Source organism: Esox lucius, chromosome 6, assembly GCF_011004845.1.
Source record: "Esox lucius isolate fEsoLuc1 chromosome 6, fEsoLuc1.pri, whole genome shotgun sequence".
In the NCBI taxonomy this organism is placed as follows: domain Eukaryota; kingdom Metazoa; phylum Chordata; class Actinopteri; order Esociformes; family Esocidae; genus Esox; species Esox lucius.
The window spans coordinates 23,179,865-23,207,647 of record NC_047574.1 but is presented as its reverse complement, the minus strand read 5'-3'; the positions used below and the strand labels follow the sequence as shown (position 1 = coordinate 23,207,647).

Here is a 27,783-nt window from a genome sequence, read left to right as displayed (position 1 = left end):
TAATGAACAACCATGGACCTGTATCAAATCACCTTTTTATAGCCAAGATCATTGAGAAGGTAGTCTTCAATCAACTCAGCAATTTTGTGACCTCAAGCAGTCTCTTAGACAAATTTCAATCAGGTTTCCGACCTCACCACAGTATTGAAACGGCCCTGATAAAAGATAAAATTATATACGGCTGAATACAGATTCTGATAAAATAACAGTTCTGGTTTTATTAGATCTCAGTGCAGCATTTGACACTGTAGATCATGGAACACTTATAGATAGGCGGGTAAAATGGGTAGGACTCTCCGGGACAGTCCTTGATTGGTTCAGATCTTATCTAGGTGGCCGGAGTTACTTAGTCACCATTGGTAATCATGAATCTGATACGGTAGCTATGACATGCAGAGTTATCTGAACAGAAGCGGTCTCTCTCTATATGCTACCTCTGGGCCAAATTCTACAGAAAAACAACATTAACTACCACAGCTATGCCGATGATACTCAAATACATATGGCTCTCAAACTGTATGACAATAGCTCAATAGACACTGTCACTGTACAGAGTTTAAACCAAGATAAAACTGAGATTGTGTTTGGCAACAAAAATAAAAGAACAAGTATTAGTAAAGAGCTGTATTCTCGGGCCCTTAAAACCAGGGATCATGTGCGTAATCTTGGTGTTCTGATAGACCTCACATTTAACAGTCATATCAAAGTGTTCACCAAAACAGAATTCTAACATCTAAAAAATATAGCCAGAATCAAAGGCTTGGTGTCCCAAAAAGACCAAGAGAAGCTCATCCATGCTTCTATCTCTAGTAGGGTTGACTACTGTAATAGACCCCCGAAAAAGACTGTAAAACAGCTGCAGCTCATTCAGAATGCTGCTGCTAGAATGTTAACCAGGACCAAGAGAACAGAGCACAACTAGTAGAGCCCAGAGTTCAAACTAAACATGGAGAAGCATTTCCAACAGACAATCCCCGCTGCTACTGAGGCTAAAGGATGTCTCACTCAATCTGATGATGTTGGTCTGGTTCTGAAGTCATCTTGTTCTAGGAAAGCATCTAAATACATGCCACACACACTGGTACCTAAAACAATTCTGCTATAACCAGCAACAGCCCTTATTCAACAGAGAGCAGCATGTTAGTAACCAGGTAAACAACACTGTCAGAGTTTAAACGCCTTCCTGGTCAGGGGTTTGGCCAAAGCGTTGCACATGTGACTCATAAGCTGCAACACTCGCGGTTATATCTGGTGTGGCCCGGCATACGGTTATAAAATATTGTTTGGATAAAAGGCGGGTGGGTTGCTGCCAGGTTCATAGTGGATTGACATTTCTAGGCCTAACAATTTTGTTTTAAAAGATTTGTTTTTTTCTGGGAGAACTAGGCAATAGTATTCCTCCTGGAATATGCTGCCAGCACGTGCCTCTCTATCATGCTCACTAATCAAAACAAGTGGTTCCCAACCAAGGGGACTAGGACCACTGGGGGTACTTGTCTTATCCACAGGGGGTACTTAAGAAGACTCATGAGACCATAGGCTCACTAATTAAATGTATCTGTTGTGTACTTTGGAGGCTGACCACCAGACCACTAGGGTGTTTTTAGGAATGTTTGACATTAAAAACCAATTCACCAAAAAATTTAAGATGTCACAGAATTTGGCAATAAAATTTGTTATGTTATGTACTCTAATTACACCAATATTTCAGTTTGTGTCGCCCACACCGACAAATCATTCCTCTTGATTCACAACCACCTAGAAGTCCTGGGGTATGGTTGCCACATATAGTTGACCACTGAGCAGATTTTGTCTTGTCAATAGTATGTTGATAACAATTGAGCTGACACAATGGAAAAGGGTATTGTTTGGGCTATAATTATAAGCACTACATCTACCAAAACAAAAAGGTTTCAGTTTGGGAAAATGTTGGTGCCTTGTTATCATGTGAGCATATGACATTTAACAGCTTATATTTGATCTAATATACTGGATTGATGATTAGAGCCCAGTTATTGAGAGTTAAGTAGGACAAAACATGCTGCACAAACTAGAACACAAGAACCTACAAATCTAAACCATTTAAAATGGCCTGAAATTGACAATGAAATAACACTTAAGTATTTTTCGTAATGCTAACCCACAGATATGTCAGCAGATAGTTGATTATTAAAACGTCTACTAATGTATTTTCAATGAAGATGAGAAAATATATTGAAGACAGTGCATTGTTGTGGTTACAAGGTTACAAGGGTCACTTAAATTCACACAGCTACGTGGACTGTCTTGTGGTTCAATTGCCGCTTACAGTGGCCAATCTATAATGGCCTTTAATGTCAGGCAAAAGTTGCAACAGCTTGTCACCAAACGTAAAAGCAAGTGGCTGATGACAAGAAAGTCCTTAACAACACCTATGACATTATAACGGCTTCCATGCATTTTACGGGAAAATGTCAAGGCCAGGCAAAAGTCAAGACAAATACAATAGATGCACTTCGATCTAGATAAATTGAGTTTTACCCAATAGGTTCAAAATGTTCAATCTATTAAACATGACCAGATATGTCTGTGTAATTTGGCTACTGTGAACTTTTTACACTAATAACCTAAACCTGCTTACGCACCATCTATTAATTATGCACCATTTAAGAAATGTATCCCACTGTTGTACGGTTAAGTAAAAACAAATGGAGACGGATCAAATAACCACACAACTCCACCCTATAATGAGAATGCATAGTCTAATGACCAAATATATTAATTCCCACCATTCATTCATTCATTCATTCATTCGATAGAATGCAGCGCTCTCCTGGCATTTGAAAGAGTTAAAAAAATTCTCAGTGTGCAACTGTAAAATGTTTACATACACAAAATCCTTCCCATTTAGAACGCGTCGCGGTGTGCAAACATGGCCTTTAACATTAGTTTCACATGGACAGAGGAAGGCCGACCCCTTCATCTTTTGTGTTCATTTCGTTCCGGGATCCTAACCCTTTTGTAACTAGTTTTGTCCCCAGGAGCCCAACACCACACCAGTGCTCAAAGCCACACCAAACACACATGGACGGTCACCAGACTTTCTACTACAGTATGGGTGGGCTACATTTGGTTCTCTTATTTGGTTCTGGAGTCCAAAACACAAACACACAAGCAGACACCAGGTTGAAACCGATCACATTTTCAACTATACCAGGCAAAACTATAATTTTATCAACAAGGCGTTTTTCAAAAAATTCTGCTTTGGCCAATCTTTCCATCGTGACTAGGACATTTAAACTAGAACAACTCACCAGACAGGGTATTGAGGATCCCAAGTGGTCACGGTCATGAGAAATATGTAGATGGATGAATAAGCAGAGGAGGGCCTGGAGGCTGTCATTAAAGGCCGAACTAAGGACAAACAGAAGAACATGGGTGTGGTCCAAAACTTTGTCCTCTTACTTTTTGGGGGGGGAGGCTGACATTGGAGCCAATTTGTCAGTGTCTGCAAAAACTAGGGGCCTCCAGTCTACTTCTCCTCACACGTCTGTAGCATGGGTGGGGTCATTGTTTCCACCAGGTCTTCCATTATGCCCTTGTGTTTCTTTTATGTGTGAACCGTCAATCTCTTGGCCAATATCAAAGCTGCAGGGGAATTAGAGTAGACTGGTTCTAACACGGAGCACTAAAGCCTGGCAGGGTGCATCCACTATGCCACTAATTAGGCAGCAGCCAACAAATAACCTGTCAATGCACTAAAGCGCTATAGCCATTTCCCACAAACACCTGCATTTCAACCCCTATTACACAGGCAGGCTGCAAGAGAAAGAGGGGGGAGAGAGAAAGACAGAGGGACAAAGGAAGAGCTCAAGTGTGATAAAAGGACCACCACAACAGAGGCGCTAGCTGCCCTTCCTTCTCCAAATAAATGGCCTCCGCTCTGGCTACTAGGCCTATGTCGACCAGCTCCCTGCACTAGTGGTGAACACATTTAGAAAGCCAAAAAAAGACCAAAATTACAAAATCCACAATTCAATTCTGCAGCACCTTATCTAATATGACCCTTATAGGTAGAGACAGAGCGCACCAATGAAAAAGCCATTGCCAAGTCTTTGTTTTGCCTGCCTCTGCCCTATGGCACAGGCCTTGAATGTAGGCTAATGAGTCATCTAGCATGAATAAACACTGCTAAGCCGACGATACCCACAGCCTCAACACGGTTTGATTGAAATGATCCCCTAATTAGCTGTGAATACTGGCTAGCTCTATTTCTTAACTTGTCACAACTACTCATATCTGTAAGCAGGTCAATATGAATTGAACGCAAGCGATCCATGCAGTAGTAATAATCATAACCTAGAAGCTAGATTAACCTGGGTTTTCATTAGAAACGCAGGTCGGATATAGGTTAAGGGTCACTGACGACAGACTTAAACCTTAGCTTGGAGGAATTCCAATTCAGTAATTCCCAATGATGGCCTTTTCTCATTGCAACAGTTCCACAGCAGTTCAGGGTAAGTAATAACATGTCATCACAAGCACATCTCTCCAAGTCAGGTAGTGAGGGTATTGCTGGCTCAATCCAAAGGTTTTTCGCCAGTGCACATGTTGGGTAGGTGAATCAATTCAGCCAACAACCCCGATGGAGATTGCATCAGCCTAACCTACCACAGGGAGTTATTAGTGCACAACCCAACAAGGCAGCACTGCCTGACATCTACCGGTCCTCCCTGGGCCGTGCTGAGACAAGCTGCCATCGCTCTATTCCAGTCCCATAGCCTTTTGTTTGCTCCCCAAAGAAATCTTACTACTGACCAGCATAACTAGTATTAAATACTACTCCATTAAATCTTAAGTCAGTCTTGGTCAGACAATGCCAAAAAATAATTACTTAATAGCAACACTTACCCCCCAAAATTGGCCACATCTTAGAGATACGCACATACGGCTATTTACTAAAGGGTTTGGCTATATTAATTATGATGCAGGAAAACTGCAGCTTTATAATTGTACATCAACCTCTTAATATCTTTTGAGAAGCCCAAAAAGCCCTAATGGAAAATATTTGAAAATAGAAATAAGAACATGTGCCCAATTACAAGATGGGCCTTCATACAGAACCATCAACACATTCATTGAGAGAAAACCAGATATGCTAGTAGCAACACACACAAAAAATACATTGTTAAAATGATGGTTTAAACTAGACCCAGCAGAACTTATAATAATGAAAAACAATTCAGAGGCATCCTCTGGGACAGTTACACACTGCTCCAAAAATATAATAGCCCACTCATTACACAAGATAACGATTCATCAATGAGCTATAGATTCATATGGTGTGAAGCAGCAACATTTCCCATTAGGTTTGAAAAACTTTCTCCACCCCTATTTTGCTACTTGAGCTCAAGTGCAGCAGTCCTCTGGCTTGGCATGCAACGGCAGTGTGGGTCACCCTAAGGCCTGTTCAGCTGCCAGAGCCCTTTGTGTACAAAGATGTTAATTGGTCCTAATCCGCCACTAGAAGCTGTTTTGGTAGCCTGACCTCGCACCCTGAAGGACACCTTGGTGTGAAATACTAAAGGGGCCATTCAAGTACCAGAGAAAAGAGGCACAGAGCATTCCAACACAATTCAATTTCCCAGCTGAAAGAGGGGGCTCTGGGGGGTACTGGGACAGAGATGGGGTGCATCATCATTCAAATGCTGAATAAATGGTACAAAGCGGTGGTAACAGTGATGTGTGGCTCACAATCACACATTTTACCCGACAACAAGCACACTCAGAGGGCATCTCACAGGCTGCCAGGATGCTAATTGGCCCAAGCCTGAAACCAGGGAATCTCCTCATAGGGTCATTCCACACTAAACTAAAACAACAAAAGACTGATTTCAGTGGTTTTTCACAAAATGTAATCCATAGAAGGGTCCTTGGGTAGAAGGATTGTTGATTTTAAATTTGCATCTTAAACCTGTCCAGCATGTGGTAATTATCATTTTAATATTGTTAATATGTCTGATAAATCACTGTTTATTCAATGAAAGAATCGCCTTGGAGTACATTATATTTAAATAATTGCTTTAATCACATTTGGCCTTTGAAATGCTCAGTCTGATCACGTTGGGACCGCGAACAAACATTTATATACACAGCCGGATTGGCTCAAAGTCTAGTTTAGAGCCCACCCATTCCCCTTCCCAGATGAATAGTCATTGGTCAAAAATAATCAGATTAAACTACAAAGAAGGCAAAAAGGTTAGATCACCCATGAAACAAGGCGAAATAAAAAAAAGGTCTGACCACACTACGCATTTCATAATGTTTTATCTGTAAATGTTGGAATGCAGCGATTTGTCATAGGTATAGAAGTAACAGATTTTTTATTAAAACTGCCTAGACGAGTCTAAGCCAGACTAAACCATATTTAAACTAGTGAGAACCCATCTGAAGACATCTGGCACAGGCTGATTTTACGGTGAAATTATAAATTATATCAGTCAACGTGATTTATCATTATATTAATTTGTGCCTTGCATCTTCCTAAAACAGTAGCTCTGGGAATCACTGCTTCTTTTCGCTAAGTTAAGAAGGGAACTATTGAGATCTGTAACTAGCATCATTTTTACGTAACATACATTGCCGGTTTCGCAGACACAGATTAAGCCTAGTCTAGGACTAAAAAAATCTAGTTCAATAGAAAACTCGGTGTCTGCAAAACCGTCCCATAATGTTTTTACATGTAGACTTACTGACATTAAAACATCCATTGATTTGAGCCTTGTTTATTGAAAACTATGCAGATAGGAAAAACGATTGAGACCTGTGCCCAGCAATAAAGCTAAGGTCATTAAAACTAAATATGCGTGCTAACCATGCTTGACATAGTAATCGGTCTACCGGTCTATTATTTAGTACAGGCCAGAGTGTTTAATCAGTCTTTAAACTTCCAAAACACAGTTACTGTTCTGACAAGTGAACATTTGGTAGAACAAACCGATCAGATGGAGTGGAATGCTAAGAAAGCATGAATTTGCGTCTGAAAATGTAATGAATAGGAAAAACATATCTACTGGTAAACTTGTGTAAATACTCAGCATGTACAACACTGCTTCAGTTCATAGTACAGTTTCCTCTGCTAGGCAACCAGTGATAGAGCATGACATTTTGCTTGGCAGAAGAATAGAAAGTGGACAATGTATTTTTGGTAAATGTATGTTAACATCACTGTTTGATATCATTGTATAAGTTAGATAAATGTGAACATGCCTTTTTCCGGTGTTGTTGTCACATACAGTCAGGGAAAACATATTTGAGTTAATGCCTAAGAGCTGGATTTTGGTCTCATCTGACCACAACACTTTCACCCAGTTCTCCTCTGAATCATTCAGATGTTCATTGGAAAACTTTAGACGGGCCTGTGCATGTGCTTTCTTGAGCAGGGGGACCTTGCAGGCGGTGCAGGATTTCAGTTATTCACAGCGTAGTGTTACCAATTGTTTTCTTGATGACTATGGTCCCAGCTGACTTGAGATCTTTGACAAGATCCACCCATGTAGTTCTGGGCTGATTCCTCCCCGTTTTTATGATCATTGCAACTCCACGAGGTGAGATCTTGCATGGAGCCCCAGACCGAGGGAGACTGACAGTTCTTTTGTTTCTTCCATTTGTGAATAATTGTACCGTTGTCACCTTCTCACCAAGCTGTTTGGCAATGGTCTTGTAGCCCATTCCAGCCTTGTGTAGGTCTACAATCTTGTCCCTGACATCCTTGGACAGCTATTTGGTCTTGGCCATAGTGGAGAGTTTGGAATCGGATTGATTGATTGCTTCTGTGGACAAGTGTCTTTTATACAGGTAACAAGCTGAGATAAGGAGCAATCCCTTTAAGAGTGTGCTCCTACTCTCAGCTTGTTACCTGTATAAAAGACACCTTTTTTACATGGATTTACTGGATTTTCTGTCTCTCACTGTTCAAATAAACCTACCATTAAAATCATAGTCTGATCATTTCTTTGTTAGTAGGTAAACAGACAAAATCAGCAGGGGATCAAATATTTTTTCCCCTCACTGTATGGGTACAGGCACCAGTCACCAGACAAACAAAAGACAAAAGAGCCCTTTCCTGCATTTGCTTGTAATCAGTATCGCCAGGCATAGAACACCACATGGGCATGATTAATGTAAAAAAAAAAAAACATTTTTCCAAATATAAAATTCCCGTCAAATAGTAACATTGTGTTTTCCGATTGCTATTTTTTTAGGGAAATGGCATCCATGTCCTCTATGAATGCTGGAACTTCTGGAATTTTACAAACATTCGAACAAAGAGGGAGCCCACAGTTCCAGATTCTTTGGCGAAATTCAACTTGACACTTTTTCGATTGTGTTAAGGAGATGTAATATATCATTGCTAACATCAGAAAATAGTACAGTTCAGTAGATGAGGCACAGTGAAATTCCCCTGTAAGGGATCAATTCAATAAAACATCAGATCGGCTAGGCTCTTTCCACACACAGGTCTTGAAAGGCCTAATGAATACACTAGACACCTTCAACTAGGCCTACTACCAGGGTGAATCCCCCTACATGGGTACAGTATGTTTGAACTTTTTAGGACTGATGTGTGAGCATTAAATATTATAAATAAAAGACAATAAGTCATCATTAGTATGGCAGTTTTGAATAAAACCCATCTCAAACATTTTGCTGATGTCCTAACCAACAAGTCACTCAAATGTAAAGAGGACAAACGAGTCCCTTCACAATCAAATCAAAACAAAGGGGCATCTCTAAGACACACATGGGTGTTGAAAATGTATTTCACACAAAAAAGCAAACCAAAGTAAATACCATTGCTAAGATAGGGAGTCAAAGTGGAGTAAACAAAACCTGGAGAACAAAGTTCTAAGCATGTATAATCTCAATAAGTGGGAAACTGAAGGTATTGCTCTCCCAGAGTCTCTCATTCCAACCTAAGAACTGTGGCAGTAGATGTCCTAGTAAGGTTAAAATACATCTGGACTAATGAGGTGACAAGCAAAGGTGAAACACTTGGCCCAAAACATTCAAACGCTAAACAGGTTGCCAAAATCCAAACAATCTCCAGATCAGGTGAAATCATTAATGGTACCAGTGACAAATTATAAAGGCCCAAATCATTGTTTCTGTTGTGTTAGGATTGACAAGATAGAGACACATTGAATACCAGTCTGAACTCCTCTTGCTGTTTAACACCAAGTGCAGCTTTCTGACATTGTTTACAAGTTGAGTGGTCATTGTGCTACATTTTTTAAATAAATCTGGTAACAATGGTTGACTTCAGTATCCATAATTGGACAGAGTTGGGCGAGTTTGTTTTGCATTAATATTAAACCTCCATTTAGTCTGCCTGTCTGTGTCTTGCACGTTTAATATGCTGCCAAAGAACCTACCTAAACACAGCCTGTTTATGTCAGGCTTATGTCTAAAATACCTTACTTTAAGTTACACCAAATATGTTTATTTAACAATATGTAGAAGTATATTGAGCCCAAGATTACAATTCTGATAATTTCTGCAATATAGTGAGCAGCAGTATTAAAAAAAAAAAAAAAAGAAAGAAAATGCAAAAAACATATACATAGAATAATTCTTCATCTATTTGCAGAATCTTTAAGTTTCATAGTGTGACAGAAAGATGGGGAAAGCTGGTTCCACAGCTACACCATTTTTCATTCCTTCCCTCTAATCAGGAACCGATTTAAACCTGGGACACCTGTTGAGTGCCATTTATTGGGTTGAAAACAGCAGTCCTCCAGACCTCACAGAGTAAGAATGGAATGCCCATGCTATTTTGATAAAGTCATACTTTTTTTAAATAACAGTCACATTTTTGGTGACGGTTATATTAAAATAAGAACATTCAGAAAATGTGTCAAACTACCACAGACAAGCATTAGCAGACCTAATCAAAGTATAGGCTGTGCAAAGCTGACCACAAGGCAAAGGGGGGCTACTATCTATAATACGAAATGAAGTTGTATCTTTTTAACACTTATTAGGTTACCAAAACTATTGACTTGTACTGTATGAATTATAATCTTCCACATTTTTTAAAGCAAAAATAGGTGGGTCTAGGCTAATTGTTTAACGATTTAATAGTTTTAGACTGGTGGTTAATAAGCCATTTCCAACAGTGCAGCACAAATAAAAGAAAATAAATCAAAATACTATTAGAGGGACAAGAGCCAAGACTGACCTTGCCCAATGGAATTAAAGCAACCTACAGAACAGAGAAAATATAATTGGCTTGTAAAACCAGTGTAAGATCACAAAATTCTAATCAATTCATAGAAATACTGTATAGTCTATGGTACAAGGACAGCTGATAGTGATGGTGTGAAAAAAGGAAAATTCCATCAGGATATTCTTTCAGAATATTTTTCATATTGTTTTGACAACCGCCCAATTTTCTGCAGAAGTTGAATGTACCTGTTCCATACCTCTGGTCATAGCTTGTCCTATACCTTCAATAAAATAAAATAAAAAGGCCAACCGGCTTTCAGCAATTTAACAAACCAAATGTCTCTCATCCCTCTGCAGCAGACATGTTGAAGGTGCACAATGGTGACACAGTCACCCCATTGAAACGGCAAGGCTTCTTCAGAAAGTCTGCTCTAAAAACGTGATCTCATACTGTCACACAAACATATCCACCAATCACAATCCTATTCAAAATGAAGTTAAGGTGTTATTTGGTTAGGGGAATGCAATTCATCAATGTTTCCGCTGTTATTATTTTAACATGCCACTCCCCCATACTGTAGCAAAATCACAGCCAACACAGGAAGAAAAGATACGAGCAAAAACAACTACATTTGTTAGTCACATTAAACGGCATTGCTTAGTAAACAATAACTAATTAGTCTTGACTTTTCTGTTAAAAAGCAAAAAAATTCAAATAATACATTTAACAAATATTATTTAATTAAATTAACAAAAACAACGCAACTTGGTCAAATAGATATGTTAACACACACACACACACACACACACACACACACACACACACACACACACACACACACACACACACACACACACACACACACACACACACACACACACACACACACACACACACACACACACACACACACACACGTTAATGTTTTACCAAAATAATATTAAAACAATAATGCTTGACCATGTCAGCTCAGTTCATCTAGAATATTTGTATTTCAATTGCATATAGCAACAATATTATCGTGGCACTCCTTCCTTTGTAAAATGCCACCAATGGTAGATTGTTGTTTAAATGACAATTAATGAGGGGAAAAAAAACACCATACCTAAGGCTAAAGATAAAAAAAAAAACTGCCAACCAAAAAAACTGCCAACCGAGAAGCGCATGTCTGTCTGTCTGAAAATAACATAGTGGTTAGAGACGTGGACCTGCAACCAATAGGTCCCACATTCGATCCTTGTCACAGTTAAAGCATATTAGGCATTAGGATTTGTTCCAGATAGATAAAACCTTCGCTGGCTACAACCTTCAGTAGCTGCGTTATAGTAAGCCTAAAATAAACTATTCACAATTATATTGCGACTATATCTGGATTTCTTTTTGAAGTACGCATCAGTCCATACTTTTTGGGTCAGGACAGACAAAAACTTTGCTGGCTATAACCTTCAGTAGCTACGTTATATTAAGCCTAAAATAAAACTGCTTATATTGCGTCTATTTCTGGTGGATTTTCAAAGTACGCATCCGTGCATGATTTTTGGTATAATATAGGCGAGACTAAGAACCTGTGGGCAGTAAAAAATGTGAGGTTTCCACAATTCTCTCATCTTTACACGACTAAAAAGTCAGTTACCGTTACCTATATTGATAGTTATTGTATCAATGTCATTCACAAAAAAAAATGCTTTTGTGCCATGAAATAGCTTTGGCTGTGTTAAGTTCATATTTAGTCTCACTAGAAGTTGCTAAAATCTTAAGTCTATTTCAAGTAGTAAGTTTGATGCTAGTAAGCCTATTACTGGCTAAAAAGCTGTTAAAACGGCCAGTGGCAAAACCTTACAGTTCATAGATGCTATTTGTGGTGGAGGTAAACTTAAGAAACGTTAGTCAGTTTAACACAATGCTTAACAGTGTAATGCGAAATATTGAAACGTGGCGTGATGATAATCACAAAGTAACTGCAGCTCGGGGTTGCCATATCTTCTCCCCGCTAACAGAGGGCGTGTGGTAATTGGAGGTCACAAACAGCATGCCAAGGGAAAGCACTAGCAGAAACCAGAACTTTCTGGAGGCTCCACCCTTAACTCTCTTCAGGTTCAGTATGGGCAACTATAAAAAGAGGGCCAGGATCTGCCGAAGGATAAGCATTGTAACAACATCCTGTATTGGTTTGCTTCCCAAAAGACGTCCGAGGTGATGGGGCACAGCCTGAGGAGCCCAAAGACTCCTACAGCGAGCAAGAGACGATGGTGAACGGAGTCTCAACATATTTGGTTTTCCCTTTTCTTGATTTCATATCTTTGTGTTGTGTTGCCATCAGGCCTCACAATCCACAGTCCATCACTGATTCATGTGCTGTGTGCTCACGCTACGCGAGTTTCATCATATCTGAAAATTACTGAGAGGAAATCACTTTTTCTAATCTTGGAGGAAGTGATCAATGTAGCAACGAAGGGGATTTCTTGACATAGAAAATAAGCTGGCCTCCCACTTCTTCATATGGCTAGGAAGGCATGTGAAGGATCTCTCAACACATTTGGATTGATTTCTCCATTTACAAATGCAACAAAAGTATGACACGTTCTTAGTCAACATTTAAATTCTCTCATATGACCAGGAAAATGCCCACAGAACCATTCTTTCTCCAACAAGCCAGTAACATTAACATAACATAATTACTAAAAGAGAAATCATTGTTCAAAGAAATTAGATTAGGTTGGGTTTTGTACATAGAAATATGACATTAATTGTGACATCTGAGGCATTTGTTTATCATTAGTGTACTACATTCATTAACATTAATTGCTTCTTTACGAAAACGGCCTTGCACAGTGTCTTTTTATAAAATGTTCTATTTGCAACAAAAACAATGGGAAGCAGTCTACTGGGTTAATCGCTTAAGTTGCAACAAACATGAGAGACAAAGGACATCAATACAAAGTCAAAGAATGACTGCACACCTCTATGGGTATGTTCTCCTCAATTTCCAAGAGCACCTGGCCGTCTATTAGGTTACTGAAGCACTTCAAAGCATTGCTACACTGTGATCTTATAGTCTTAGTTACATATATATAACTACAGTACCTCAGAAATGATTTGAACCAAGTCTCCGAAGGTACAGGTATATTCTACCCACCAAGCTCCCTCAATAAAACTGGGCCTATGGCAGGTACACTATGTTCCAGCAAGTAAGATAACTATCATAGAATGCATTGAACATATAACATTCCATCTTAAGATTAATGAAAAAACCATTTTCATACTAGTTCAACAAATAATAAAATAACAAAAACGCAAACAGGACAGAGAGAGGGATAAACTGTTTTCTAAAGATTGCTATAGGTTATCATTCATCATTTGTGTGTTCAAATTGCTGCCCAGACTATCAGCATGCATTCTGAATGAAGGCTGTTCACGATGAGGTTTGATGAGAATGGAAAATGGTGCAATCTGGCATGCCAACATTAGAAGGGACATTTGAAAAGTAGGATGGGGGTGCGTATAGGGTTATTACGCAAAGCAGCATCTTCGCCTTAGCTTTCAGAAGGCCTCAGCTCCATTAAGTCATTTTCTTCGTGTTTGCTATGAGGCTTTTAGTCCATTCTTTCTTCTGACACTCTTAAAGCACCAAACTAGGGGTGCAACCGAACACCTAACCCACGGTAGGTATAGGGGTTTGAGGGTCACTGTTCGGTACAGTTGCGGTACAGCACAAAAACATATTGCCTGCAGTTACTGAAGATGTGTTTTTCTGGGGGGAGGGCAGAAGACCCAACACTAATCCAGGAAGATTATATACTATATACATACCATATTAGATAAAGTGCAAACATGGCACAAACATTGCCTCACAATCTTATATTACAGGTAGTACCTGTTTGCAGAAATAGCTAGGAGAGACATTTGTAATGTGGTTTGAGAACCATAGACGGACCTGAAACCCTTGATTCTCAACCACAGCGTACGGGGCGCATCCACAGACATACACACGCCTAATGCTCATGTCATTTCTTTAGCCCAGACTGCTGCTAAGGACAGCATTGGGGAGACGAAGTTGTGTGGTTTCTTAGCGTTTCCTTGTTGCTCCGGTTACATAAAAAATGGCAGTAGGAATCAGAGGAAGACAGCTGGAGACACTGATTTAAAGGGGGGGAGAAGATATTGAACCCTGGTCTACAGCGGGAAGCTGCATATGCGCACGGAGTCAGGAGCGTTACCATTGGACCATGTCTCCACACAGATAAATGGGTTTGAACACTAACATAACATTCCTTTAGCATGCCCATGTTACCCCGGACAAGCAAACTAGCAATATCAGAAAAATACCTGGGCTTTTCAATAAGCAAGTGTCTCTAAGCGCATGTGCACATATTTAGACTGGACCATGAAGTAATAGCAATACTAGTGTCAGAAAAATACATGTTACCTTTTCAGTTATTAGGCAAAACCTTCTGTCAAAAGCTCATTAAATGTATTAAAGGTCACTCGAGCAGATTAGGTATAGGCATTCACAGCACAAAGCTGGCGATAACCTATACCCGGGCCTAGTGGTTGTTGGTTTTTCCTGCTTTTCATTGCACCTTGATGGCCTTGCGGGGTCAATGCATCATACTCAATTTCCTCCTTCAGGGAAACACATTTACATACAATATTGGAAGCTAGCTTCCTGTCTACTGGAAGCATACAAACCTTTAATGGAACCCAGACTAGCTTAGCAGAGTGAAATCAGTATACAGCAATAAGCTATTTGGAAAAAGGAGGAGAAACGGAAGTCTTTGTCGGCTTGTTCTACCCATTGTCGTTGGCTAAACTGACAACAGCATGAGCACACATGGGCCTTGGAAGGTGTTATTTCTAGAAGTATGACCTTCTAGACTAGGTCATACTTTTGATCTAGTCTATAATCAAATAGACTCTGGATTTAGCCCAGAGAAATCTGTTTATTATTCTAATTGGACTCTAAATAGCTCACCCGGCACAGCCAGAAGAGGACTGGTCACCCCTCTGAGCCTGGGTCCTCTCTAGGTTTCTTCCTAAAATTCAGCCTTCTTAGGGAGTTTTTCCTAGCCACTGAAATCCAACACTACTGTGGTTTGCTCCTTGGGGTTTAAGGCCGGGTGTCTCTGTAAAGCACTTTGTGAGAACTGCTGTTGTAAAAAGGGCTTTGTAATAAATTTGATTGATTGATTGATTGTGAGTTCAAGTGTGCTCCTTTAGGGAACAAGGGTTAGAGACAAGCTAAATATTTAATAAACAAGAGACAGTAGGCCTAAATGCTTTTTACTTTGCAATTAGCAGGTCACTTGAATTAACATGAGAATAACCAGCGATGACTGACTGAAATGAATCATTCAGTTCATAGCCAATGTTTTGAGGTGCATATGAATATAAATTGTAAGGTTATTGGTTATGCCAGCTAACTTTAAGACATTACCTGACATTCAGGGCATGCCATTGCCAAACAGGCAATGTCTTTCTGTACTCTGTATCCAGGCACATTGTAATGAATGGAATATCATCTGAGCAAGGCTCCTAGTCAACATCTATGTGTTGAAGACTAAGCCTTGGTCCAAGCAGAAACCACTAGAAGTCTCCATTTTGAAAGAATGTCTTAAATCGCAGCAGGGGGAGGTAAGAAATGAATATGCCAATTCATTCTGCTGTGTATCTCCCTGGGGATGTAATGCAGTTTTAGAAAACTATGAAAAACACTAAATGACATGAAACTAGTGTGATAGTGAAATCAGAAACAAACCATACCTTCCCTGTCAATCAACAATTAATAAGTCACCATTTACCACCAATTGTTATCCATTTAATTTGGACAGGGAAAATAATACATATGGCAATTGACAATGCATATCCCGGTACCTCTTCTGAGGGCCTGACTTAAACAAATGGCGGCATTTTAAAAAGGAAACAAGAATCATTGAGCAAATTACACTACATTATATTAATAACGTCTCCATAACAGCTATGGTGATAGATTGTCGACCCCAACCTCACTGAAGACTGTGAATGATTATATTGCCTACTACCTGCATTTCGCTGTTTAAACCAACTCCAATAGGTGTAAAGATTCAACTGTGAAACATTGATACATGCAGAGTTTATTATAGTTAACAATGGGTAAAACAAAAAGTTTATCTTGTGTTTCAATGCAGAAACATTTATAAGAATTAAAACCCTACTCATATTACAGACCAAGTGGTAAAGCTTCATATTACACCAATGTGCTCCCTGTGGCACTACAGATTAACAATTGCTGTCTTACAGGAGGCATGGGTAAAACAGATATTTAATGTAAAGTTCTATCTGGGTTAATTCTCTTTAATTATACAATATATATGACATTTGTGAACACTGTAAAATGTCAAGATTTATTTTGCTGTAGCTTCTAAACGAATTACAGGGTTTTCTACTACTAACAATATTTTATTCAATACCCAAACTGCAGTTGGCTCTGTGACATGTTGGAAACAAACGTTAATAGATATTTTAGAACAGTACCAGACAGGACATTGTCTACTACACTGCAAGTAATAAAAGTAATTGAGAAACATGTCTAAGATGTATACACGTATATAGCTAGGATGGCAAGAGGAAATATATAAATGAAAAATGAATGAACGCATGACATTTCAGCTGTAGGCACAGTCTCGTGATTACGTCACGAGTCAGATGATCAATCCATCTGTCACTCCTAGGTAGAGTATGTTCATCCTAGCAACTATTTCAACAATAAAAACATTAACATTTTGTCATATGAAGGAAAGCCGAAAGATGCAGAAAATAAGAGGAAACTAGTTTTTATTTCCTTACCGCTGCTCGGTTACTCATTTTCTTTCCGTCATGGGCAGTCAGCTGACTGAACTAGCGTAGCTACTAGGGTCGCTGTCTTAGGTTCTTAAAGTTAGCATTACCGATGGAAGACTGATCAAGACAGTAAACGTTGCTAAATAGTTATAAGCATAACCAAACCAGTTTGTAATAACATTAATATCACATTTTTTATATTTAATGTAATACAGTAGAGAATATAATTTGGATAATTTTGCAAGACAGTTCCGCATAGGCTAGCTATACCTCTGGTCGCCTTATTAAAACTTTGCTTAGCCGTGTCGGCTGCACCAACGCAAACTGCATTTCATATTGCTATTTTTCAGATACCGTAGAGTAGCATTTGTGTTCAAGCATACATGCCAGAGCTAGGTTAACTAGCTAGCAAGCTTTGGACAATCAGCTGTTAAGCTTCTGCTTGCTAGTAGTAGTAGTAGGTACGTACTTAGCCTTGGCTGTGAGATGTAGTTTCTGGTCACAGCCTGTGTGTGTGTCCTTGCCGCAGCTGGGCCGTTCATGTCCACTGTCCTGTTTCCCACTAATGTTGCCATAATTAAATAAAAGAAACACGCTACTTGAGCTACAGTATTGAGTCGACTTGCAGGTAGCTGACCGTATTAAATGACACTGAGTCATATGACACTGGAAGCCGGATGTTTGAGTTTACAGGAAGTCACGACAGAGTGCGCGTTCACATCGTATTTTTTCAGTTGTGGGCGCGCGTCTCAGTGTATAAGCAGTAGATATGCTTAGCCTAAGAGCAAGGGTAGGCTATCTAAAAAACATTTTATGCCAGAGTACAGCAAAATTGAATTGAAATGTTGAATTGTTAATGGTTCTACAGATAGATTATGCACTATTAATAAACATATTACACATCCATCCCAAAATGGGAGGTAAAACAAATATTATGTTATTAAATGAAGTCCCATGTTTAAGCAACTTTCTGTTTTAGCACACGTTGGTATCAGAAACGTGATTAAACGTGATCATTTGGCTATGTAAAAGAAAACTATAGGCTGTTGCCATTACCTAAATAAACACACAGAAAAAGCTGTTACACCTGATTTTTTATTTGACAGAGATAAACCTATTATTCACACTGACTGAAATGCATAATATTAATGGAAAGTTCATGAAAATGTCAGAGAAGTTAATCAATTTCTTAAAAAGATGTTGCTTAACACAGCAATACAGTTCTCTTTCATTGCTTTGGTTCCATTCTCAATTACACTCCATTCTCATTACTTTTACTTGAAATTATTCTCTACACTGTTGTTAAAATACGTTACTATTATCTGACTACTTTTTACTAAAAATAAGTGAAACATTTGTTAAACCAATATATTTGAAACTGGTTTGTCTACTGCAAATTTTTATAAACATATGAATTAACTATGTTTGTATAGTAGAAAGTCCTATATGTATTAAATAAATTGGGCACATGGGGATGTAGTATATTCCACTGTACCACAGCTAATTACCTGGATACAACCCTCAACCATGGTATATTGGGCATATGCCACAAACACAGAGATTCCTTATTGTTATTTTATGAACTGATTATGAATCAAATTACCAGAGTAAAACATGTTTTACCATGCCAGTAGTATATGGTCCCATACCATCATTTTCAGCAAATAATCATTCAGAGTTCAAACCATCCAGATAATACATGTATAAAGTATACTCTAAAATAAGATATGGACAAGATCATAGACGTGCTGCATTCAACAAATTATTCCTATAAACATTTACTCAAAATGAAGTTGCTAGTGTATTTTTGATGCTTCACTTAAATTGCCTTGCTAACAGACATTTCTATCCAAAGTGACAACACAGAGACCACACATTTTGTTACAACAGAGCCAAATGGCACAAGCAAAATAAAAATAGCAAATATACAGCTCTGGAAAAAATCAAGAGAACACTGCATCTTTTTCATTCCTTTCCAAAAAAGTTGATAAGGAAAGTTTTGAGTGAGGAACAGGAGCGTTCAATTTGCAGTGGTCTCTTAATTTTAACCCTTCTGTTCCTCACTCAAAACCTTCCTTTTCCACTTTTTTGGAAAGGAAATAAAACGGTGCAGTGGTCTCTTAATTCTTTCAGGAGCTGTATAATATAATTGAAATAAATGCGTATATTGTTAGTGTACTAAAACACTATTTTTAATAATATATTCTAAGTGTACTAAAGAAGGAAATAAGCACAGTGAAGTATACTTATTACCATTTACATACTGTTTTAATAATATTTCCTGTACTAAAGTATATGTGGTTCCAAAATAGTATTCTATACATTCTATAATCTATTTTAACAGCCAGTTAAAGCTGGCTCACAAAATACCATAGTAAATAACACAAACTCAGACAACAAAGGTACTAAAGACCGGGAACAGTTTCAGGACATGTAGGTAATGGCATAAACCACACAAAAACTAAAACCAGATACCTAGGACTTATCCTTACTCCATGCTGCTCCTCAGGCCTGTCAGGTCCTATCAATTTTAGTCCAGTTGGGTTGTGTTGGGTATCCCTCTCAGTGTTGGAGTGTTCAGAATTTCTAGTCTTGCTACAGAGAAAATAGAGAAACATTGTAAGCCCCTGCCTCTTGTGCACTTGTACTGATTCAGCATGGGTTTAAATTCAGCCTACTGCTATTTCAGCAAAAGCTCTCTCCCTTTCCCCCCCCCCCATTGTCTGTATTAATAAAGCATAAATGCCTACAAATATATATGTCCCTCTTCTAAAGAGCATTCTGATGGGAAAAGGCCAACTGCTGGGGTAGGGTTGAGTTTTGACAGAGACCTGTAGACAACAGAAAAACAAAATTGTTTAAGTGAGGTTACCGACCTAGCAACTCTTATTACTGGTTTCCTTGTTCCAGGACATTCCGACTAGAGGAGCATGGTTGGTGTCCAGAGTGATATTAAAGTGTTCTCCCATAAGGTAGTATTTCAACTTCATCAATGACCACTGCAACCCTAGATGCTGTTTTCTAAATTTTTTCTACACTAGTCCATAGCTTTCTGATTATATAAAGGATGAGATGTTCTTCACCTTGTATTTCTTGGGACAAGGTTGGACTGATAAATCACTATCTTTCTCCCAAAGTTATGCATCACCAAGACAGGTCTAGAGCACAGGTCATCTGTCAAATTCTGTAAGGCACATTCTGTCTCATCCATCTGGCTGGGTCTTTAGAGTTATGGCTGTGACTTGGCTTAGGTCTTTGGCCACTGTTGGATAGTCTCAACTTTCTTCCCCCTGCCAAATGTTGATGCTTAGATACTCTGTTTTCTCTAATCCCAGAATGCATTTTTCAGCATATGCACCCCTGCATGGTTTGTCGCTGAAATACAATAGAGCTTGCCTACCTTCAAATGTCTCCACAGAAGCTTGACAAGTCACAGCAACGATCTTTTAACTTCTAAGAATCCTTGGACTGTAACTGAAAAAAGCAAGCTTGTTAGCTTGCAGCTTCCTTCAATGCATAGCATGTGATTTAAAGTGTGTTGGTCTCAGTGCAAAAACATACAAATACACCCTAAGAACCTGTATATAATAGAAGTGACAGTGTCAACGTTTCCTTGCCTGACTTTCAAGAATTCAAGAATGATGATGATCAAATGATTTTCAGGCCTTTTGGACAAAGGTGAACATTTTCCACGAGCACACACCTATTTGATAAATTGTGTATTTCAAAATCACAATGTGATTGTCTAGATTTTCTTTCACATTTCTTACTGGAAATGTATTTCAGGGACCTTGAGATCTCCAAGAATGTGTACCTTTTGACTCCAATTGTATATTAAGGCCCTACAGTTTTAATGGTCCCTAAAAGCAGGCCATTGGGGTGCTACATTCTTGTTCAGTGTCAGTTATGCTAGACAGAGGAAATATTTTATTAATTTTGAACTTTTTTTATTGACATTCTGTTTTTTCAGCTATGCTACAGTACTAGCAGATTATGAGAGAACAGCAACATGCATTGTTGACTGTAATCTCATGACTTCAACTCATGACTTCTAAATTTAGAATTCATTTTGTAATTTCAAAACAAAGGGACATTGTCTGAAACCTTGCATAATTTTCAACACAGCTACCCTACAGCCAGGTCCAGGTATACTACATGAGGTATATTGTATGAGATGGGGATTTGTCAAAATCAATGATCTGCTAGTGCATTGTAATCCTAGCTTGCCTTGATTTAGTACTGGCTACAGATTGCCTTAACCACATGTGCCTCAAACTCAGTCAATGTTGTGGATAGTGCATTATCACTTATTTTGAGTGATAGGCAAGAACGGTACTGTTCCTGTCTCACTTCAAGCCACATGTCCAGCACAATAGGTTGGAAACGAATGTGATGGTTTTATACTGCTACCATCTACCTGACTGACACACACGCACGCACTAGCTCTTTGCAGAAAAAGCACTAGAAATTGAAGTGGGTAAGCTCAGCAGAGTTGAAGCTGACGACACAACCCATTCTAGTAACCCATGGAAAGCCTATCCAAATGTTTAAGACTTCATGCAAACAATAGCAAGTGAATGATACTGAAGGGGTTCCCGCCCACAGGAGCATTGCCCTTGTTTTAAAAATATCAAATTTTTTAGAGTATGTTACAATGGGATCAAAAGATATGATTTCACCCAAACACTGTGTTACACAGCTACCTGGAATATTCATAGCTGCGAATGTAGTGCTGCTATTTTCAATAGGTCATTGTATTACTTTAAATGAGGCCACTGTACATTTTGTTACTTGATAACATTTAATGTAACTGATATGTTGGATCCTCAATTAGTGTTAGTTGATTGAATAACTAATGACTTATTTTTAACCAAGCTGTTAGTAGCTTCATTTGTATTACATAAAGCTGCAGTCCAAATAAACTATTTTTCTTTAACTTGAGTGGTTTTGATAATATACGGGCTCATATTGGCACAAACCCTAACAAAATTATTGTTTTTAGGCTGGTTGCAATAGTGCCAGTATGGTACCAAGCTAAGGCTTACACAAGCTATTCCAAATTCAATGCACACAACATTATATAGTAATTTTGGTAATTGACACATCAAATAAAAACATTATATGACATGTTATTTTGACATAGAAAGCCCCAGTGATCCATATAGGTTAGCTTGCTAGCTACCTCTTCTGAAATACAACTTGGTAAACGTCTTAACTCTGTAAATTATGGAAGCATTTAGTTAATTCAAAACAAATGTTAATGCAATCCCACATTGGATTTTCATTTTCCAATTTTGCCTGCATCATTTCAGTCAATATAAAAATAAAAATGCAATCATGTGATTTCCCTTCGATTTTTCATGTATTGGTATGCACATTCGCTGACAATATTAAAATGTTAATAAAAAGCCATTTGGCATTTCATATTCAAAGTCATGCCCCGCTTTGTGGTTAACATAATTAAAATGTTAATACTAATGTGAACAGTGAAAAACAGTGCCATCCTTTGCAATTGAATTTCCATGCTCTAACACTGTTTTCCTAATTTAATCAAAATGACATTGCAATGCGATTGCATTTTCATGTTCTACGGCCATTCTGAAGGTGGGACACTGTTTAATGTGCCAATTGGAAATAGGTAGGCTACAATCATAAATGTATGGGTACAATGCTGTACAAAGGCAACAAGTCTAGTGCAAGTAATGTTGGATTTCACAGATCATATTGAAAGCAATTTGATTTCCTGGTCAGATGCTCATGACAGAGTAGAAAATCTAATTGAAAATGTAGCTGAATTCTCTGTGAATACTAATAATTGACCGGTTAGCATTGGCAAATTCATCACATGATTGCATTTTAATATTCATATTGACTGAAATAATGCAGGCAAAAGTGGAAAATGAAAATGCAATGTGGGATTGCATTAACATTTTAATTAAGTTAGCTATATACTTCCATAGTAAATGGCTCAAAATGATTGAATACAATTCTGTCCGCATGTTTCCTCTGAAATGTATATGTTAAGCAATTGCGAGGAGGAGGCAGCTATTCATTTGTGAAAATGTATGCTAGCTAGTTAACAACAGTATCATATTAGCTAGCTTATGGTGGAAAATGTTCTGTTACGTTTCCCACGCTGGTTGACAGCATCCGTAACCTTATTCCATTCCAAGCACATTTCACATAGTTTAAACTTGAATAAAACTAAGCAAAATCAATGCAATTCTCCTCAATTAAGGACAGAAGGATAACAGGACTATTTGTGAGTCCAGGCATAATATTTTGAATCAGTTCTGATTAAAAATATGTTGTCTCTAAAATGGATATCATACGGTGTGACACTATATTGTAACGATGATATTGAAACAGGCAATTGTTCGTAGACCCTTGAGGAGGAGGAGTACTTATTCAACCAGACAGTACTGAAAAAACCTTAGTAGGACATGGAAGGGTTACAATGTGAGTTGTCTCTTGTAATTCAGTACCCTTTCCAAGTCGTTTAGTGTGACATAAAATGTTACTTTTTACATAAAAATGACAAAGATAAATTACTTTTTTTGTCATTATTGCATTTAAATCTAGGAAGCTAGCACATAACCACAAGGCCCAATCTTGTGCTATGTGCATGAAACCTCATATGGTGTGACACTATATCATATTATGTGACAGGTTTTTCTTGATCAGTAATAGGTACAGGAAATATATGATATTTACTGTATTTTCTTTCACACAGAGCAATTATTAATTTGAGCTAACAATTTATTATTTTATTTTATTACTAATAGCTAAGCTTAATGCATGTTTTGTACTTTTAACACTTTTTTTTGTCTATAATCACATGAAAACAAGTTATCCAGGCAAAAGCCTAGTTATATAGACGGGACGGTCTTGAACGGCTTGCTAATCAGGTTGTTATTCATTTTCTTCTTTTAGCAGACCTCTCACAGTCAAAGTAGCCTGTTATTTTACATTAGGACCCACTGAAGAAGACTGTACCTACACCATTTGTCACACTTACTACTAACCTTAACTTGTTTATATGACTGATTTACCTAGGGGTAGTTATGAGAACTCCATGCTTACCAGTAGTTAATATTCAACAGACTTAACTGTACACAAATACCTGTGATACTATTCTTTATTAGTGTGTTCCTCTCTAGAAATGGTTCTTCACTAGTCCTGTGTCCAAGTCCAAGTGTTTCACACCTTTGTGTGATTGTTCTTAAAAAGTTTTTAGTTTTTTATGTTAAATGCATATAATACAAGTTTTTGCATTGACTAATTGTAATGTGTTGTGGTTCATGCTATGGTGTGACTGTATCATTTGGTGTGAAATTCAAAATGATGACCAAAACAAGTATTTGTTAGTGATAAATCATAAAAAACTCAGTGGAACACATGTATATTAGTATCAGCAAGAGACACAACATTTCTTTTTGATTCCTAACAGGGTTTGTCGGAATTATTCTAAAATATATTGAAAGATTGAGAACAGATGTCTGACTTTGCGCAATGATTAAGAAGAATATCAAGATAGTAATGATAAAGAATAATGATAAAGTGAGTTTAATAAGAAACATATACCAAGCATTTCATTTTATATACTTTAACTTTCATGCCACACCGTATGAAAGATGTAGGCACTAATTCACTAACAAATTGGTGAATATATTCAGATTCCAATAAATATCTTAAAGACCACATGTATTCATGGACATATACAGTGGGGAGAACAAGTATTTGATACACTGCCGATTTTGCAGGTTTTCCCACTCAACTGTGAGTGACGGAATCTAAAACAAATATCCAGAAAATCACATTGTATGATTTTTAAGTAATTAATTAGCATTTTATTGCATGACATAGGTTTTTGATATATCAGAAAAGCGGAACTAAATATTTGGTACAGAAACCTTTGCATACACTGCAGAAGGGATTTTGGCCCACTCCTCCATACAGACCTTCTCCAGATCCTTCAGGTTTCGGGGCTGTCGCTGGGCAATACGGACTTTCAGCTCCCTCCAAAGATTTTCTATTGGGTTCAGGTCTGGAGACTGGCTAGGCCACTCCAGGACCTTGAGATGCTGAGATGCTTGCCCTGGCTGTGTGTTTCAGGTCGTTGTCACCCACGAACCATCTTCAATGCTCTTACTGAGGGAAGGAGGTGGTTGGCCAAGATCTCTCGATACATGGCCCCATCCATCCTCCCCTCAATACGGTGCAGTCGTCCTGTCCCCTTTTCAGAAAAGCATCTCCAAAGAATGATGTTTCCACCTCCATGCTTAACGGTTGGGATGGTGTTCTTGGGGTTGTACTCATCCTTCTTCTTCCTCCAAACACAGCGAGTGGAGTTTAGACCAAAAAGCTCAATTTTTGTCTCATCAGACCACATGACCTTCTTCCATTTCTGCTCTGGATCATGCAGATGGTCACTGGCAAACTTCAGACGGGCCTGGACATGCGCTGGCTTGAGCAGGGGGACCTTGCGTGTGCTGCAGGATTTTAGTCCATGACGGCGTAGTGTGTCACTAATGGTTTTCTTTGAGACTGTGGTCCCAGCTCTCTTCAGGTCATTAACCAGGTCCTGCCGTGTAGTTCTGGGCTGATCCCTCACCTCCCTCCTGATCATTGATGCCCCACGAGGTGAGATCTTGCATGGAGCCCCAGGCAGAGGGAGATTGACCGTCATCTTCAACTTCTTCCATTTTCTAATAATTGTGCCAACAGTTGTTGCCTTCTCACCAAGCTGTTTGCCTATTGTCCTGTAGCCCATCCCAGCCTTATACAGGTCTACAACTTTATCCCTGATTTCCTTACACAGCTCTCTGGTCTTGGCCATTGTGGATAGGTTGGAGTCTGTTTGATTGAGTGTGTGGACAGGTGTCTTTTATACAGGTAACGAGTTCAAACAGGTGCAGTTAATACAGGTAATGAGTGGAGAACAGGAGGGCTTCTTAAAGACTAACTAACAGGTCTGTGAGAGCTGGAATTCTTACTGGTTGGTAGGTGATCAAATACTTATGTCATGCAGTAAAATGCAAATTAATTATTAAAAAATCATACAATGTGATTTTCTGGATTTTTGTTTTAGATTCCGTCTCTTACATTTGAAGTGTACCTATAAAAATGACAGACCTCTACATGCTTTGTAATTAGGAAAACCTGCAAAATCTGCAGTGTATCAAATACTTGTTTTCCCCACTTTAAGAGTCAGTATAATACAACTCAATAATTTTTATGCCTAAAATTTAAAGAAAAAAGGCTTATATGTGAACCACCCATTTCAAGATATTGTTTTGGTGAGGTTGAGTTTTGCAAGAATTCCACCTATCACCAAGCTATGTCATGAAAAGTATATGTTGCAAATGCAAATAAAAAGGTGAACCTACTTATTTTTTAAATGCTATTTAATGTGAAATGTCTTCACAATAATTCCTATTAGTGTGAGTAAACCCTAAATAGGGAGTGGATTTCAGCAGATTTTACAGAAATACTGAGTCATGAATTGCAGTTATTCTTGGCCAGCGCTTGACAGGCTGTTCATCATGCTATACCAGCGCCTCTATTTTTCAAGAAACACTGTCATAGTTATTTTTTTGTGGTTGAACCAGAACGATGGGTCAACCATTGGCTCATCTGTGAAACACATACATTAGGGTATGCCTATCACTGGCATGGATTCACAAACAGACAAAAAGGGTTTTCAAAGTGGAATGTGAGTTCTCCAGTTAATATAATTTAAATTATGATTCCACTTTGCCATGCATAGGTTAATCCTTTAAACTAGACCTCAACCTTAAGATCTAGACCTCAACATTAAGATGTGATGTACCTCCCCCACCCTTTTTCCCTACCAAAACTCACTGAATGAGAAAACCAGAGGTCACTCCCCTCTGACCCTTGGCTTCAGTGTGTCCCAGAAAGGAGATGAGTACTGAGTGGAAGGTGACCATGACTGAGATCCCTATGTTTTTTTACAGGAGAGTTGGTGTTTGCCCTAAGAGTGAAATAGTCACATTTTTACCAGCCAGTTCTAAAAACAATGATTTTAACACATTTTTGGATTTGTGCCAATTTATTGAAAATAAAAAAAAAAACAGAAATATCTCATCTATATAATTATGCTGTCTCTTTATTCGGGAATTTGTACAAGCGCCTTTGGCATCAATCCATTCTTCGAGGTGTGTCTACCAGCTTTGCAAACCTGGACTTGGGCTGTGTATCCATGTAGATCCTCTCAAATTGCTATCAGAATGGATGGGGAGTGCCCACAGATGTTCAATGGGGTTCATGGGTAAGCCACTCAAGGACATTCTGAGACTTGTCCTGAAGACACTCCAACATTGACTTGGCTGTGTGCTTTGGGTCATTGACGTGCTGAATGATGAATCTTCACCCCACCCTGAAGTCCTGTGTGCTCTGTATCAGGTTTTCTTCAACAACCTCTCTGTATTTTGTTCCATTCATCCTTCCCTCAATCCTGACCAGTTTCCCAAACGTATCCTGACCAGTTTCCCAGACATAGCACTTGGCATTCAGGTCTAATAGTTCAATTGCTTTAAGAGTTCTTCAGACGGCATGTCTATACCTTTTATTCAGGAGTGGCTTCTGTCTAGCCTACTTTTTTCTAATCTAATCTCTGCAAAGAAACTCTGAAGCTCAGTGGCCATTGAGTTTTTGGTCACCATCCTGGCCAACGCCCTTCTTTCCCGTTACTTAGTTTGGCTGGATGGCCAGCTCTAGTAAGTTTGTTAGTAAGT

The 27,783-nt window shown here is 38.6% G+C and overlaps 1 protein-coding gene across 1 annotated transcript in view; it reads right to left on the bottom strand.

Moving 5' to 3' along the window:
- Positions 1-17,707, bottom strand: part of atp6v1ba (ATPase, H+ transporting, lysosomal, V1 subunit B, member a) — a 39,918-nt gene extending 22,211 nt beyond the window's left edge. Inside the window, exon 1 of the mRNA XM_010892252.5 lies at positions 17,493-17,707. Within this exon, the coding sequence (XP_010890554.1) occupies positions 17,493-17,598 (106 nt within the window). The 5' untranslated portion in view covers positions 17,599-17,707. The remainder of the gene's footprint in view (positions 1-17,492) is intronic.
- Between the last annotated feature and the right edge of the window lie 10,076 nt (positions 17,708-27,783).